The sequence below is a fragment of the Trachurus trachurus genome (assembly GCF_905171665.1).
Source record: "Trachurus trachurus genome assembly, chromosome: 7".
Classification (NCBI taxonomy): domain Eukaryota; kingdom Metazoa; phylum Chordata; class Actinopteri; order Carangiformes; family Carangidae; genus Trachurus; species Trachurus trachurus.
Window position 1 is genome coordinate 2,774,838 of NC_139901.1, and position 18,491 is coordinate 2,793,328.

The following is an 18,491-nucleotide window of genomic DNA, read 5'->3' on the forward strand; positions in this document are numbered from 1 at the left end:
GTTCAATGTTCAACTCCAGTACTTCTGTTAGAAATGTCTAGAAATGTCTAGAAAAATCTCCAATATTCTTTTAACATAGGACAAGACCAAAACATATGGGTTGAGTGAACAGGTGCCTGAGAACATCAATTTTTATCCACCTTTATGAAATTTACAGTCATAATAATCTGCTGTTTGCAATACCATGTGTACAGTTACAGGTAGAGAACTGTGTAACCTTTGAAAATATCTTGTGGGTGTCATCCACTTCAACACACTTCCGACAGTGTTTTGTGTTTTGTTAATTTTCCCAACGCTTGCAGATGTCCCAGTCAACATGGAAACACCAGGTAGAACTTAGATAAACTCTAGAATCTGTCAATGTTTAATATTTAGGATCACTTTATCCACCTTTATGAAATTTACAGTCATAATAATCTGCTGTTTGCAATACCATGTGTACAGTAGAGGTAGAGAACTGTGGGTGTCATCCACTTCAACACACTTCCGACAGTGTTTTGTGTTGTTAATTTTCCCAACGCTTGCAGATGTCCCAGTCAACATGGAAACACCAGGTAGAACTTAGATAAACTCGAAAATCTGTCAGTGTTTAATACTTAGGATCAGTATAATAATACTTATATGTATATATATATACTATATATATAAAGAAAAAAGTATTATATATATATATAATACTTTTCTCGGTTTCTGTGCAAGCACATTACAACTGAGCCATATTTTCTTTAACAGTTGTCAGAGCCACCTATGTGTCTGTTAACCTCTGTGTGTTTGTCCCTTCTCAGCCGCCATCAACCTGCAGCACATTGGAGAGCAGGCAGAGGCCATGTTTGGAGTCGGGTACATAATTCTGCATCTACTCGATAAAAACATGCACTGTGTGTAAAACCTGCATCACTGTTTAATATATTTTTGATTGTGTGTGCATGTGTGTGTGTGTACAGTAAGGGAAACAGTATCCTAGAGGTGGATGATGAAGGCGGTCGTATGTTTCTGCGAGTGCTGACCCACCTCACCATGCATGACTACCCTCCTCTGGTATCTGGAGCCCTGCAGCTGCTCTTCAGACACTTCAGCCAGAGACAGGAAGTGCTGCACACCTTCAAACAGGTACACACAAAACATACACACTACCTCAAGGAGTGTAAAAAGGTTGCCAGCTTTACATTCATTGAATAGTGCATTTGGAAAGCTCCCTCCCTTAGTGTCCTGGTAGAGTGTTAAGCAATGTGGGAGTTGTAGCTTTAAACGAGGTTAACTTAACTTGTGCACCTTCACTGGATGGAAAAAAACGTCAACCAGACTCCGGTGTAAAAAGATTAAACAAAGATGTATTTATTTCCAAAGTTTTCCAATTTATCTTGTTACAGGATTATTTCAAAACCAAGGTTTCCTCATCAGAAAAGGCACTACGGTTAAAAAACTGTGTGGCTCAGTCCTTAATTAAAGGTGTACAGAAAAGAAAATTGAATTTGAGCCCACTTTGGGTCATAAAATTAATGTGATAACTCATCTTTCAGACGTTGTAGGCCAAACTTTGTGCAAAATTCTATTTTTGAGTAAATGAGGGATGAAAGTGTGTATTTTTTTTTTCGCATTGGATAATGCAGGCGCACGGATTATACGTCAGCCTGTACACGATTCACCAGCCACTGATATTGGATCCGTCATCCGTCATTCAAACGTCTGAGACACGCACACACACACGGAGCTCGGGCTCGCCCCAAGCTTTGAATATCCCGCCCGCTCGATAACGACCAATCAAATTCGTTTTCCTCACTCGGGTAAACTCGTGTTGCAGCTCGTGACAACTCGGCGCGACAAAGAGGACAAACGGCCATTTCTGTACACCTTTAAGCCTCAGCTACCTCAAATGAATGTGTGTGCTGAAGACCTGTTTTCTTAAAGTGACAGTAACATAAAAATGGCTTCTAACAAAAGGTTACAAAAAATATTTTTAAATAAACATGAATTAAATCAAATGAATTGAACTAACCTTCTGCCTATTTATAATTAACTTATTATCCAGTCAAATTAATTATTTATTAACATTCATATGAATATCCAACATAAACAAACAAAAGCATGTAGAAGCATATAAAACACACTTTGGCTCCCACAAGCAAGAAGACAAGTCTGTGACTGAAAAAAATGTAATTTTTTTAAGTTTGTTAAACTGTAGCTACATTTCCTCAAGACGAATGGAGAAATGACACCTGTGTAGCTCAGAGAGTAGAGCAGACTTCAGTTTAATTAACATTATAATCTCTGGAAAAAAGCACTAAACCCTAATTTGGAAAAAGTGCGCTCCAAGCCTCTGTCACAAGTAATGCCTTGAACAGTTCCCCCCAAGGGTTTCCATCAGACTTCTAATAATGAGATGAAAAAGTTGTGTGAAGCCTGGGTAGCTCAGTCGGTAGAGCATCAGACTTTTAATCTGAGGGTCCAGGGTTCAAGTCCCTGTTCAGGCGGAGCATTATCTTTAAATTACGTGTTCAATATTCTAAACACTGTAATAGAGCTTAAAGGGATAGTTCGGGTTTTTTGATATGAATCTATATGGCATCCCCATCATCAGTTACGTGCTGTGACGGTGACTTTCCCCGGACTGTGTCCCGTGAGCGGAGTTCCGGCCTGGTTTCGGTGCTGACGAATGTAGTCCGGCTAGTTGGCTGGGGTCACGAAAATAAAGCGTTTTTCTTCTCAAAACAATATGCATTCAAAAGAGTGATACATTTGCATCACAAAACCGTTGTCCACGAAAAAGTCTGACCTCGCAATCGCTTGGCGCTATTTTCTCTCCCTCCGTATCACTGCGCGCTGCCGCCTGTAGACGGCTGTGCGCGTTTCTATCAGCTGTTTCACGGAGTTTACTGCTCGGATAGTTCACATAAACATTTCTGATTATGACACAAGTCATGAAGCCATCCCTTGTTTTAGCACAGAGCTAAAGGGAGAGCTTTATGAACCTGATGTGATGCTGAACTTCGTCAGATGGAGTTAAAACGAGCAGACAGAGAGAGGAGGGACAGGGAAGTGACAAGCTGAAGTTAGACCACAGCTGTAGCTGTGACGGACAGGGTGATGATCAGTAATGCAGCGCAGTCCGTGATGGAAGATCTGAGGCTCCTCTGACAGCTGCAGGTGAGCCGCAGGTGAGCTGCACGTCAGCTGGCTGGAGAGTAGTGCCGTTCTTTTTTTTCTTTCTTTTTTTGCAGCACCGTCCGGTGCAGGTGATGCACGCTGTCTGTCTGTGTATGTTTGTCGGTCTGATCTTCCACCATGAACTGCGCTGCAACGATCACCCACCTCTTTACCTAACTCCATCTGACGAAGTTCAGCATCACATCAGGTTCATAAAGCTCTCCCTTTAGCTCTGTGCTAAAACAAGTGATGGCTTCATCACTTGTGTCATAATCAGAAATGTTTATGTGAACTATCCGAGCAATAAACTCAGTGAAACAGCTGATAGAAACGCGCACAGCCGTCTACAGGCGGCAGCGCGCAGTGATACGGAGGGAGAGAAAATAGCGCCAAGCGATTGCGAGGTCAGACTTTTTCGTGGACAACGGTTTTGTGATGCAAATGTATCACTCTTTTGAATGCATATTGTTTTGAGAAGAAAAACGCTTTATTTTCGTGACCCCAGCCAACTAGCCGGACTACATTCGTCAGCACCGAAACCAGGCCGGAACTCCGCTCACGGGACACAGTCCGGGGAAAGTCACCGTCACAGCACGTAACTGATGATGGGGATGCCATATAGATTCATATCAAAAAACCCGAACTATCCCTTTAAAGCAGACGTTACATGCTGATGGATCGTGTAGAAATGTGGGCTCTCTTGTGAACACCATGCATCCTGAGTGCATTTACTCTGGGTTTGCAGAGCAAAAGAGATTTGGAACTCAGGCAAATAATTCTCAAGATGAAACAGTAAATCGAAGACTGGATAGCTCAGTCGGTAGAGCATCAGACTTTTAATCTGAGGGTCCAGGATTCAAGTCCCTGTTCAGGCGAAGCGCTGTCTTTTAGGTAGGTGTTCACATTATAAACACTGTAGTAGAGGTCAAAGCAGACATTACTTCATGAAGCAATGTGGACTCTCTTGTGAGCCAAGTCCAGTTTGCAAATCCGATTCAGAATCTTTGTAAGAATGGTTAACTCTTTGACTGCCAGCCATTCTCACAGCAGCTTCCTCCAGCTTGCCAGGCATTTTCCAGCTTTTTGACTGATTTCCGTAGACCCACCATATATTATGTACTGTTACTACATACATATTCAACCCATCAAAGGAAAGATGATGGTCTCTAGTTTCCAACAAAAAAAACTGTTTGTTTCTATCTTGTTCCAGTCTTGTGAAATTGGCGGTTGAATATAGGTTGGTTTAGCCCAAAATGCCATTTTGGCACCAAAATCTTGAGAAAAAGAGGTTTTTGTGTCGGCTGTAATTTTCAGGTGAACCAGTACAATTGGCTCCTTTATATTTTGCATTAATGATGCCTCAGCATCTGTACAGTTGTTCTCTTGTAAACAACAACTAAATCAACACTGACAAATGACTTTTGATGACAAAAGACAAAACATTTAGCTACTGACACACACTACTGCAGCCTCTTTTTTTCTTTTCTTTGAGTTACAACTTTTTCTTTCCTTTTTTTTAGTGTGTGTGCGTACGTGACGTGTGCGTGTGCATGTACGTGTGCGTGTGTGTGTGCGTGCGTGTGTGTCTGTGTGTGTGTGTGTGTGTGTGTGTGCGCGCGTGCGCGGATCAGTTCGACAGGTTTTTGTAGCTGAAACACGGCGCTTTAGATCAGATCCAGCTTCCTCTGGTCAGCAGGCAGCGGTCACTCACTCTCTCTGTCTCACACACACATCTACAGTTAAGGTCAAAATTATTAGCCCCCATGCAACTTTTTAACATTTCCCTAAAATAATGCCCAATGTTAGCAATATTCATAAAATTTTATTTAGTAAATCATTCATCAATGATATGACCCCATTTTGGTACACTTTGGAATGTGAAATAAATATTCAAGATTTATTTATGAACAATTTGGTAAAAATTGAGATGGTCAAAATTATTAGCCCTCTATGGGATTTTTTGCTTGCTTTTTCTGCTAACTCGGTTTGAAACCACACCTGAGCAGTCAAAAAACACAAGATTTCCAAAACTTTGGAGCGCAAAATAATCAGAGATGTCAACAAGAAACCCTGGAGCTCTGCAAAGACGATTGTTGCTGAACTGGCTTCATCTGGACATGATGTTTCATGCAAGACTGTTGTGAGGGCTCTTCATCGTGGTGCATGCCCAAACAGCTCATGTGTAGTTTCATCAGACCAAAGCACAGACTTCCAAAACTCACCCTAATGTTTCAAATTGTCTCTGGCAAAGTTCAGTCCGACTTTGATGTGCTGCCGTGAGAGCAAAGGTGTTTTTCTTGGACGATGACCATTAAGTCCACCACGATGAAGATCCCTCACAACAGTCTTGCATGAAACATCATGTCCAGATGAAGCCAGTTCAGCAACAATCGTCTTTGCAGAGCTCCAAGGTTTCTTGTTGACATCTCTGATTATTTTGCGCTCCAAAGTTTTGAAAATCTTGTGTTTTTTGACTGCTCAGGTGTTGTTTCAAACCGAGTTAGCAGAAAAAGCAAGCAAAAAATCCCATAGAGGGCTAATAATTTTGACCATCTCAATTTTTACCAAATTGTTCATAAATAAATCCCAAATATTAATTTCACATTCCAAAGTGTACCAAAATGGGGTCATATCATTGATGAATGATTTACTAAATAAAATTTTATGAATATTGCTAACATTGGGCATTATTTTAGGGAAATGTTAAAAAGTTGCATGGGGGCTAATAATTTTGACCTTAACTGTACACACACACACACACACACACACACACACACACACACACACAGCAGCTCTGGCTGACGCCCCCTGAACCCACAGCCACAGACAGTCTCTGTACGCTCACAACAGACACTCCCACCACCTTTAGCTCTCCTCGTCACGTTCGCCGGCGCCGTCCGCTCCTCATCCACACTAGATCGGGGATTTCCAAGCTGCTATCTGAGTGATTTCTCGCAAAATCTGGCGACTTTCCAAACGCTCTTGACGACTAACGACGAGCGATCAACGGGGTTGTTGTTACTGACGTTTGTGCTTTGTATCATGGAGCTGCACGGAGCTTCAACGAGCTGCCGAGCCGCCATGAGCCCCGCCGCCGCCCCCGAAGCTCTCACCGGCGGCCAGAGTGTCACGGAGCGGCGCCGCTGCAGTCAGACACCCGCACCGCTCCGTGAGGGGGGAAAAACACGCCATATTTTTTATATCTCTCAATCCAAATGTGTTTTTCTGCACTTTATTTTGATGATACAAGTCTGATCTTCACAGAGGAGTAGGGCAAGACATTCAACATGGCGTTGCCGTTAAAAAAACGCTAAGACGAGTTATCTCGTCTTTGGCAGACTACGCTTGGATTCGCTAAGACGAGATAACTCGTCTTTGGCAGTGAAAGAGTTAATCACTCATTTATATTTACAAGAGATTTTGAATCCAGGCAAATTTTTCACAAAATGAAAAAGTGATTGGTAGAGCATCAGACTTTCAGATGAATGAAATGTTGATGCTGAATCTAACTGTCAATGCTCTGCATTGTGCACAATGCATTCACAAATAAAGAGTTTTCTTTATCAAGGCAGTGAATGTGTATGAATGAACAACATCTGGTCAATGCAGTGAAAAGAATAAAATGATACAGACAGTATTTGTCCATGAACGTTTAGGTTTAAGTGCTGCCTTTACAAATGGTTTGTTGTTTTATTTTATTATACTTTTATTATTATTAGGATATATTATTGTGGTTGTATTGATTTCATACAGTCTCCGTATTCTTGTCAAATCCAAGTTTGAATTCTTTGAACAGTACATTCTCAAATAAGCTGGATGTCCTACCACTGGCTAATTTTGGGCCACCTCATCAAATTTGCTGGTCAAAACAGTAGAATGCAAGTGAGGGTTAACAAACTCACTGAAAACACATCGCTGTTATTTCTTGCTGCATCTTTAGGTCCAGTTGCTGATCTCATCTCAGGATGTGGAAAACTACAAGCTGATTAAGGCTGATCTGGATCGCCTCCGGACACTGGTGGAGAAATCTGAACTGTGGGTGGAGAAGAAGAGCTCAGGAGGAGACGGGAAGAAGGACAAGAAGGACAAGAAGGAGAAAGGAGAGGTAAGGAGTAAAAACATGATTTTCATGATGAATATCCTTGTAAATAGCACTAATATCAAAGGTGAAAGGCTAAACTAACATTTGTGAACTGTCTTTAAGCCTGTGAAGCAATTCAAAGACTACACAATTTCTACGTAGAAATTTTGAGAGTGTCACGGGGGCGCTGCTGGGAGTGATCTCTGTCAACATGAGAATCAAACCCACCACCTTTAGATCAAGAGTCACATATTGTACAGTTTATTTAATTTAGTTTATTGGTTTAAATATACAGAGACAGTGCACATTAATAAACATTTCTGTAAACATGCCGGTTTAGCCAAGTTGGCTAATTTTCAACCGTAGTCTCTGGGGCAGGTGACTTGAGCACTACAATAATTAAAATTCAGAAACACCAGTGAAATAGTCGATAAAGTGCATGTCATAGGAGTCCCTGATTAATGAATTGGTCTTGAGGCACTGGTCTCACATTTGGGCCTACAGTCCTTTCACACCGGGGACATGACGAATAAATGAAACAAAATTGCGAAATATTTGTTGGCGAATATTTTGCATCAAAACCACTCACACCGGCGGCGACTCGAATAGGCATCAGATGCAACAATTATAAACCAAAGTTTTGCTTTGCGACGGGTGGTTCTTGGCCTCCACGTCATGTCTTAAACCAACACTAAGGAACTTTTCAACCTTCATTTTCATAACATTTGTGATGGTACATTGACTTACAACAGGTTGAATGACACCTGTCATGGCCTGAGGGGGTCTGTATCATTATGGTCTGTATCACCTTCACTGGCACTAAGCAGCTTTGAGGAGCATGGTAGGAACCCGGCTCTCACTTAAGTTTCACTTTCACTTTAGCGAGTCACGACGAGGAGGGAGCAGCAATGCGGCACGTTCCCGTCGGATTGTGTCTGTGTGTTTACTGTGAAATGATCCGCTGGTAACAGAAACTTAGTTTGGACGTCTTCTGTTAATTTCCTGCACCGGGAGATCAGGATGTTTACGGCGCTACGCGCTAATGCTCATGGGAAATGGAGTCTTCCTTCAGGCAAAACACTACTGCTTTGGGCCACTGGCGCCGCCAAACTCAACCAAAATTGAAAGTTCTTAAGTACTGCTTTAAACCCGTTTAACACACTGCCACTGTCGTCTTGTTACCAACTTCACTATGTCAACACAGCAGCTCACTGTCTGATCAATATCTGATCACTGTCCTTCATTTCGTTGTCTTTGTAAAGTTTGTGTCCCTTGTCAAACCAGACAAGGTGGTGAACATAGACTGTATATAAAAAGAGATGGTGAGAAGGTGGTGAGATACTCTATTATCTATCTAACCGTCTTTGGTGAGAGACAGGTTGTTTACATTGTTGTCATGGTGTTGTGACGTACCTCCTTTTCATGCTACATGATTGGTTGATGCGTTTATTCGCCGGGCGAAAGCTCAGAAAAAATATTGTTGTATTTTCGCCGCGTAACATTCACAGCCGGTGTGAAAGGACTCGTAATGAAAACCGGGGTTTAAAAAAAAAGTAAAAAGTATTGACGTGCTAATTATTCGCACGAAAAATACGTCCCCGGTGTGAAAGGGCCTTTATTCTGACAAAACAGTAGCTCGGATCAGAACAAGAAGAAGACCGTGAGCGACCTGAGAACTTCCTGAACATGTTTTTGGTGTTTCTACAGACCCTCTTACACTAAAAGAAAGAGGCGCTTTGGCTTCTCTCAGAAAATCAGCTTCAGATTTTGTATTGGAGTTAATAGACAGCTGGATGGGACTGGCCTCTCTCAGAGGCTCATAGCTGTCTCTATAACTATAGAATAGCTACAGAGATCAGTGTCTCAGTGCTAAGCCCACCAACTACCGTAGTTAACAGTGAAAGGGGTTTGAAAAAAAACCAACAACACAAGTTTTAAGAAAGAGAGACAAGGGGGTGTTGAAAAGTGCAGTGTCATCAGCGTACAGCTTCACCTACAGCTTCAGAGTTCCTACAAGAACGTGAGGTTAAAGCAGAAGTAAGCGATCCGGTCGTTTTGGCTAATGCTGCGTTCCAGGCAGGCTTTTGAAACCGTAAATTACAGCTTCAAGTCACGACTTACGACTTTGTAGCGTTCCAGGCAACCCACTCTTGTTTTTCCGACCTGTTTTACCTGTGAAAGTCACTATAACGGCCACTCGTAACTTCCGACCCATGAACTCGTACCAGATCGAACTGGTACCACTTCACAGGTCGGAAAAACACGAGTTACGGGTTGCCTTGAATGCACCATAACGTCTTGTCAGCCGATGGAGTCAGCAGCTCCCGCCCTCATCATGGATCTATTGGTCCTCGTCCCTACGTCACCACATTCAGGCGCATCCCTTGGCTGCACACACAGCCCTTCATGCCGTTCTCTCTCCTCATTGGATAAAACTTGTAGGATACGAGAAAAGTTTTCTCCTCGGCTCAGAGCAGAGGAGAGTGACTGACAGACCCGTGTTTCGGTCCAAACACTCTATGTAAGTGATTGCTGTCAGAAGATATAACTATTTAAGACTTATAATAACACAAAAATATCGCTTACTTCTGCTTTAATGCTATAGTAGCAAAATATTGTCGAACTTTCAAAGATTTCAGAACTAGTACTCATCATCATCTTCAAGTCTAGATGGTTGAGTGATATTTCAAGATTCTGTATAAATATTTACTACATTAACCCACTAACAAACTAACCCAAAGTCACTATATAAACCACCACTGAATAACAGATTAACATTTCATGTAACTAAACTTTTTAAACTTTGCATCCTGGTTTTTGAACTTACTGTACTTGGTGTGGGGCTTGCTGGTGTCTACATTGTCCTGGGTTCACATTTGTTTTGGGGATTTTTGTTGCATGTCACACCTCCTTCTCTCTCTTTATTGTTTATTTCTACTGTTAAAAAAGCCAGATAATGCCTCAAAATGTCTAGATCTATTTTGCCATTGTCATATATCTTACTACACTTTTCCCATTAAGGGAACATCACAACAAAAGGAAATCATCTCTATGAAGGAACTCATACAAGCTTGTTGTATTACAACTAGGGCCGGGACTTTAACGAGTTAATTACGATTAATTAATTACACAAAAATTAACGCGTTCAAAAAATTAACGCATTTTAATCGCACTTATTTAAAAAAAATATATATATATATATTTTTTTTTTTTTTCTCACGTGTGTCTACGTGCGGTGCGCCCGCACGCGAGAGAGGCGGCAGTTTGAGAGGCTGACTGGCAGAGATGAGAGCTGGTGAAACGCTAGCATGGTTATTTAAAACACCATCTCTGATCTCTGCCTGCACATAGATACACAGACACGGGCGCACGCTAAATGCGCTATATAGCGCTAATTGCTCAGCTGCAGCGCTATATCTATGACCTGTCACTGTCACAGGTGCATCTCATCTCATTATGATAGGACTTCACCCTCAGAGCTGTCTGTCTTCAGACTGTCCTGACCTGTCCCTGAACATCACACAGGGACAACATGGAGCTGCCTGTGTGACTGGTTACTGAGTTTTATTAATGTTTACATCAGGCTGAGTTCAACAAATCAGTTTATGCTGCTGTGATTTAAGTAGCCTAGTTAAATACTACAGTAATCATCATAGTGTATTGGCAGGAAAGACCATTTAATCTGTATGTATCAAATATCGATTAATGAATTAATCGATAATTTGCATCCCTAGTCTGTTGAATGTTTAAGCTTATGTATTCAGTCATTCAATGGTATACTAAAATCCATGTGAAAAAAAAATGCTTCTCACTGTTCTCAGGTCAAATATTTATATGCGATTAAAATGCGATTAGTTGCGATTAATTAATTACAAAGCCTCTAATTAATTCGATTAATTTTTTAATCGAGTCCCAGCCCTAATTACAACACATACAGTATACTGTAATAAATAATATAATGAGTTATTATTCGAGTGTGTATAAAGTAGAACCATACCCAGAGAGGACTGCATGTGCTGTCTTAACCTCTGAGTCCTGCAGGGCCCGTCAGAGGAAGCAACGCCCAAGAAAGAGAAACTGGAGAAGGGCAACGAGAACTACCAGAAAGTCAAAGAGGTGAGAATGTTTGTCCATCTTTTGTTTTTGTTTTTTCGGTGGCATATCTCCGTTGTGGTGTTTCTGCAGTTTGTGAGCTCACCTGTCACCTGGGATGTGTCTTTCAGTTGATGAGGTCCTCTATGTGGTGCTCTTTGCGTTGTCTCTGCAGCAATGGTGGCTTTCACAGCTCAGAATAATCACATGTAATCATTTTTTTCATATAGTGACTTTGGTCAACAGCATCACAATTGTAAATAAAGGGGAAAACAAAGTATAGTTGGAATATCTTAAAATGAATCTTTATCAAATAGACAATACAGTTGTTGTTTTGTAAGGTCAACCAATCAAAATGATTGTCTGTCTGATCAAACTTTGCTTCCCAATGATTATTTGTTCGGTTGTTGCTTTGTGTCCAATCTCCAGATCCAAAACCACGTGGTTCTTTGTTCTTTTAAATGAGCTTTCTGTCAGCAGAGTTTAACCCTCAAGGGTCTGAGCCTATTTTGTCTGTTTTTGAATATTTTTTGATTTTGCCTTTGTTTACCATACTTCACCTATATGATCTGGCAATTATTTATTTCACTTTAACCTTTATTACTGTAACATATTGGGTCCAAAAGTACTCAGCTGATTAACTTTTTTTTTGTTTCGTAAAATGAGAATATATGGAAAGAAATGCAAACGCCCGCCCATCCAATCCCACTTTTATGCTCAGATAAATATTTTTTGTATTATCAAATTGAAACTATCATGTCTATCAGGTTTCAAATCTGCACTTTCGAGTGAAGTTGACAGGAGTGGATCCAGGTGACCTAGATTTTTTTGTTACAGCGCAGTCGGGCTAATGCTGATTTTCATCCCATTCATTATACCACTAAGTACATTCAGCTCATCATCAGGTAGCCATCTTGCCATAAAAGAACCTTACACGCACCAGCTCATTATCAGGAACCACAACTACCACAGCAATTCCAGATTACCATTTCACCTGTCACATTTGTTTGTTTCATTTTTCTAAAAGAACCTTTTTAACCTTCAAAATTCAGCTTTTGGCATTCACCACAAATATTCCAAGAACTCAGACATGTACCTGGAATACAGTGATTTTTTTTATTGATTTGTTTTCACTGTAAAAACTTTCTGTATATTTGAGGCAGATTGAAAAAGTCTTATCTAATCATACACGGTGATTGCTTTGCCTTCCTGTAGTGGGATTTCCATTCTGTTTTGTTATAATGCATCAATCGTCACTTCAACTCGGAAATGATTTCAGACACTCTTTCATTTTCAGTGTCATTTATCATAAGTGAATTGGATTAAGTAGGGGGATAATTGAAAAAATATATCTGTGTGTTTGACAAACATACTAATGTGATTTTTATTTTCTGGGGGGGGGAAATAACTGTTGTCTCATCTAACTCTGCTCCACCTCCCTCTTCTGCATCTTCTCTTTCATTTGCAGATCCTGGAGCGGCTGAATAAGATGTGCAGCAGTGGAGTTTGGAAGAAACAGCAGAGGTTGTTGAAGAACATGGGAGCTCATAAAGTCATGCTAGACCTGCTGCAGGTGTCGTACGACCAGGTAAGACAGGCTACCGCCAAAATAAAAGCATCTTTACCAAGCCCTGGACCAATGAATTAAGCATTAGGACAGGTGACACACGATTTTAAGAAATACGGCTTGAAGAAGTGACATTACTGGCTGTAGCCTATGTGTTGGATAAGGCATTCCTCAAAAATGTTTTTATGAAATCTGGACTCATGTTTGAGTGAGGTTTGTGATTCAGCTTTACATCTTAACCCCCGTCTCTCTTTCCGTCTGCAGAATGATGTGAAGATGCAGGAGATCATTAGGTACACTCACCTGTTCCTGCAGAAGTTTTGTATGGGGAACCAGGAGAACCAGGTTCTGCTGCACAAGAGCCTCAATCTCTTCCTCAACCCTGGGGTACGTGGCATAATGTAACGTTGCATAACATAACTAGTGCTGTCAATCGATTAAAATATTGAATCACAATTAATCTCATGAATGTCATAATTAACTTTCGAATAATCGCAAATTAATCGCACATTTTTATTAATTATCATTAAAATGATAATTCAAGGGACATTTAGAATACTAAATGTCCCTTGAATTATCATTTTAATACTCTTATCCACATGGAAAAAGTGGATAGGCTTGCTTTATGTACATGTTTTTTTTATTGAAAACAACAACGTCACTTTGAACAGTCATTCACATTTGAAGCTAAATCTCACACAATGTAACACTGTCTATCAATAAACGGAGGATGACGGTGCTTCAGAGGCTGAAAGTTTTGACTCATCTGATGAGAAAGATTATGAAAAAAAGAGGAGAGAATTGAGACTTCAGCCTGCTCAGACAGCAGGGCCACAGCTCCAGCTCAGCTCCAGCTCTGTATACATGAGTATATAATATGTTGTGTGTCTAACCATCAGAACTATGACACCCAAACGGTAAACACAAATTACAGCTTGAGTGAATTTACTTTGCGTCATTGAAAACATCGGTCTAAGTCAAATATATCCTCAAGATGTTTTGCAGTTAGTTAGACATACCAGACTTCAGAAGTCCGGTGGCCACAGTTTATGAAAAAACTACAAGTTCACTGAGTCATAAAGAATGTTAATCTCGCAATAAAAAAAATTGACGCTGTAAAATTGATTTGCGTTAACACGTTAAAGTAGCACTATCGCAAATACAGCAGTAATAGCAATAAAAAAAAACTGAAATATGCAATAAATAGGTCCAGGGGAGCCATAACTATCTGTACACAAAATATAGCCAGTGGTGTAGTGCCTGTGGAGCAAATGCAGAATTCTTCTTTGTTATGAGACAAGCTGGCCCGGCGGTGCTGCTTTACAGTAATAAGGCAATATTTTTGACAGCACTAAACATAACATAACATAACATGATATTATATAACATACTGTATGTTACGTTATATGTTTTGCTGTATGTCTTTACATTACCATACATTACATATAACATAATGTGATGACACACACGCTGGTGTACGACCTGTCACCAAAACAACATATAATGTTATATGGAACCTTTACAACGTGTGTGAGACGAAAAGAAAAGTGATGGCAGCATCCCAAGAGTTAAAACCTCTGATAAGGCAGACGTTTCATTTGGGTTGTTCACTTTTGTCTTCAGAATTCAGAATGAAGGTGAGATTTGTTTTATTTTGCTTTAGAGAACATACTTAAAGGGATAGTTCACCCAAAATTCAAATTTCACTCATTATCTACTCACCCTCATGTCGACTAAGAGCTATGAGAATTTTCAGAGTCCTCCGTTCCTTCTTGGAGTTATGGGGGGGTCCGCGCAGCAGTATTTGTCCATATAATGGTTGTAAATGGGGCTCACTTTTCTTCGTCCAAAAAGACGCATCAAAAAACATCCAAATACCTCCATACTGCTTGTCTGTAATGTCCGTCTTGTATTGAAGCCCCGACATGAGAAATTGTTCCGCCGGTCAGTGCAAATCACGAGAGATTTGTACTGACACAGGAAGAGCAGTGAACCGAGACAATGGGAGCTTCCGCTACAAACAAGCTTAAAATATAGACTTATTTAATTTTTTTCGGAACAATTTCTAATGTCGGGGCTTCAATACAAGATGGACATTACAGACGAGCAGTATGGAGGTATTTGGATGTTTTTTGGTGTGTCTTTTTGGACGAAGAAAAGTGAGCCCCATTTACAACCATTATGGACAAATACTGCTGAGCGGACCCCCCCGTAACTCAGAGAAGGCACGGAGGACTCTGAAAATTCTCCCAGCCCTTAGTCGACATGAGGGTGAGTAGACAATGAGTGAAATTTGAATTTTGGGTGAACTATCCCTTTAAAAACAGACACTTAAACCTGTAGATGTTCAGATGTCGCTCAACCATCTGAGATGGGAAGTTGTTTTTGTTCATTTATGGCATTTTATAGACAAATTCATTTAAAAACAAAAATAAGGAAAATAGTTACCACCCAGCAAACAGGATGAGAAAAACCTTCCAGTCTTTGCAGGTCAAAACATTAGAGGTTGATTTTTAAGATAATGACAATAATTTAGTGCGGGGAAAAGGCTGAGCTGTAGAAAGCTTTAGAAAGCTTAGCTGGTAAGGGTTTTTAAATATCAATGATGTCAGGTACAGGTGGTGTCACTCTGACACCCTGACTCTATTAGCACGTCATTCTGTCTTTTTTTATGTCAGTTTATGAATGAAATGTGAAACTGATGAATTGAGTAACAGTCGCAGTAAGGTCGTTGCACTGAGATCCCTCCTCCTCCTCCTCCTCTGTGCAGCTGCTGGAGGCCGAGACAGTGCAGCACATCTTCAGCAACAACTACCAGCTGTGCACCGAGATCTCCGAGAGCGTCCTGCAGCACTTCATCCACTGTCTGGCCACGCACGGCCGCCACGTCCAGTACCTCAACTTCCTCCACACCATCATCAAGGCTGAGGGGAAGTACGTGAAGAAGTGTCAGGATATGATCATGACCGAGGTGAGCGCGAGGACGAAGGCGAGGACAAGATGCGTCCAGAGTGTTGTGTTTGTGTCTGTCCGTCCCTCCGTCCGTCTGTCTGTGTGGTGATGCCGTCCTGTGGTCTCTCTCCCCTCAGTTGACGAACGCCGGGGAGGACGTGGTCGTCTTCTACAATGACAAAACCTCCTTTAACGTCATGCTGGAGTTGATGGCGGAGAGCAGGGAGGGGGTCAGTGAGAACAGCCCGCTCAGGTAACCATGACAACGACTGTGAGGAGATGATGCTGAAATTTCTTGAAAGTCCTGAATGTCGACTGCGTGCAACACTCAAGCTCTTTCTGCTACGTTTACGTGCTGCTCGTATCTTTTACCACTATGTAGACTTGTTCATATATATGTTACTGCCAATATAAACTCAATATTTAAAGATGCATTTAATTCATTTTTGGGTGTGTCTTCACATTTGACCAGAAAATTGAAGTTTTTGACCACTCTCACTTTTGTTACTTACCAATCAGACCAGCAGTCGCCTTCATAAATCACTGCTGCTGCTGTTCATGGGAGTTGTTTAGTTTAGTTTATTAGGATCCCCATTAGCTCTTACTGGGGTCCCACTTTATACATAGAAGTACATGATTTGTTTAAACACAACAAAATAAAACAATATGATGAATATATAAGAATAATAATAATAAAATATCAATACAATTAATCATTCAAGCAGTCAATCAATTAGTGGTTGACTGGGCAAACAAAACATTATCTCTATTTAAAATATACTGTTTTACAATTAGTTTAAAGTGATAGTTCAACATTTTGGCGAATTGGCCCATAGGTTCGTTACCTTTATTTGTCGGTGTGAGCTATTTTTTAGAACCACCGAGTGGAGAGGCGAGCTGCTCAGGGCTATGCTACGGAGGCTAATGGGATTTCTTGTTTTCCCTCATCAAAGTCATCAAATACGCAATCCAACAACTCCACAACGCTCTGGTGGACAAGTTGTGACCTGCACATTCACCACGCTATGAGATAATAACACAACGTTACGAGACAGTGTCTTGTTTTAGAAGTAAATTCATGCAAAACCGCTGATCTGTATCCCATTAGCCTCCGTAGTGTAGCTCTGAGTAGCTTGCAGCTCCGCTCCGCCGTTCTAAAAATAGCTTGCACCGACAAATAAAGGTAACGAACCAACTGCTATGACTATAGGGATTATGGCAATGGGTCAATTTGCCAATATGTTGAACTATCCCTTTAAATTGACTGTTCTTTTGTTTGATGTTTCTTTGGAGTGAATTCCATTGCTACATGACTGCTCTTTTGATAGCATTTGTCTTTGCTTTTGGCAAAATAATAAGTTACCTCCTGTGGCATGTCTGGTGATGTAATTATGTTTGTCTAAGAAGTTCTGATACAGAATAAGTGGAGTTGTTTTTAACAGTGATGTTTCTAATTAATACTAGTAATAATGAATAGAGTAATCTGTCTTTGACCAGGAACCAAGTTCAGTCTCTTTTCTGTAATAGCTGATGTGTGTCAGTGGTTGGTGTGTAGACAGTGTGTGCTCCTCTCTGCAGGTATCACATCTCTCTGGTGGAGCTGTTAGCAGCCTGTGCAGAGGGGAAGAACGTCTACACAGAGATCAAATGCACTTCTCTGCTGCCGCTGGAGGACGTGGTCAGAGTGGTGACACACGAAGACTGCATCACCGAGGTGTGTGTGTGTGTGTGTGTGTGTGTGTGTGTTCTGCCTATTTTTATTTTTATTAACCTCCATCTCTTCGGCCTTGTAACCACTGACCAACCAACCACCAACTGACAGATCTAATCTGCTTAACCTGAGCACACCTCACCAAACCACACTGTTATTAATGTTGTTCAGTCAACTGTATCGACCACAGTCAAACTAGGCCGTGGTTTAAATTATGACTCACTTTGTTTTGAACTCTCTGTCGGTCTGTCTCTGTGTTTCTCTCTCTCTGTCTGTCGGTCTCCAGGTGAAGATAGCCTACGTGAACTTTGTTAACCACTGCTACGTGGACACAGAGGTGGAGATGAAGGAAATCTACACGTCCAACCACATCTGGAAGCTGTTTGAGGACTTCACAGTGGACATGGCCCGGGTAATAACAGAGCTGACTACTGCAGTTCACTGCTTAAAGGGACAGTTTAACATTTAGGCAAATTCACCTATTGCCATAATCCCTATAGTCTTAGCAGTAGGTTCATTACCTTTAATTGTCGGTGCAAGCTGTTTTGAGATCAGCGGGGCAGAGATGCAAGCTTTGCACAGCACGCAATATTTCCACATTTCCCTCATTAAACTCATCAAATACACAATCCAACAACTCCAAAACGCTTTTGGAGTTGTTGGATTGTGTATTTAGTTTGATGAGGGAAATGGGAAAGTACCGTGCAGAGTACACGTCTCTGCCCCGCCCATTTTCTTATACTTATTTGGTGAGGGGAAGAGGGGATGGGAGGGAGAATTGGGAGAAAAAGTTTGCTTTGTAGGGTTAGGGTGGGACATGTAATAATGTCTTGTTGTTTGATGAAACAAAAAACTAATAAACACGTGCATAAAAAAAACAACAACAAAAAATCCAGCTTGCACCGACAATTAAAGGTAATGAACCTACTGCTAAAACTAAAGGG

At 41.0% G+C, this 18,491-nt stretch overlaps 1 protein-coding gene across 1 annotated transcript in view; it reads left to right on the forward strand.

Annotated features, from left to right (window-relative positions):
• itpr3 (inositol 1,4,5-trisphosphate receptor, type 3) overlaps window positions 1-18,491 on the forward strand; it is a gene marked incomplete at its 5' end in the record, with an annotated part of 188,451 nt that overhangs the window by 133,098 nt on the left and 36,862 nt on the right. The window contains 10 exons of the mRNA XM_083975602.1: window positions 786-840; window positions 945-1,110; window positions 7,085-7,249; window positions 11,267-11,341; window positions 12,786-12,905; window positions 13,149-13,271; window positions 15,655-15,855; window positions 15,974-16,089; window positions 17,415-17,550; window positions 17,834-17,959. Of these exons, the coding sequence (XP_083831728.1) occupies window positions 786-840; window positions 945-1,110; window positions 7,085-7,249; window positions 11,267-11,341; window positions 12,786-12,905; window positions 13,149-13,271; window positions 15,655-15,855; window positions 15,974-16,089; window positions 17,415-17,550; window positions 17,834-17,959 (1,283 nt within the window). The remainder of the gene's footprint in view (window positions 1-785; window positions 841-944; window positions 1,111-7,084; window positions 7,250-11,266; window positions 11,342-12,785; window positions 12,906-13,148; window positions 13,272-15,654; window positions 15,856-15,973; window positions 16,090-17,414; window positions 17,551-17,833; window positions 17,960-18,491) is intronic.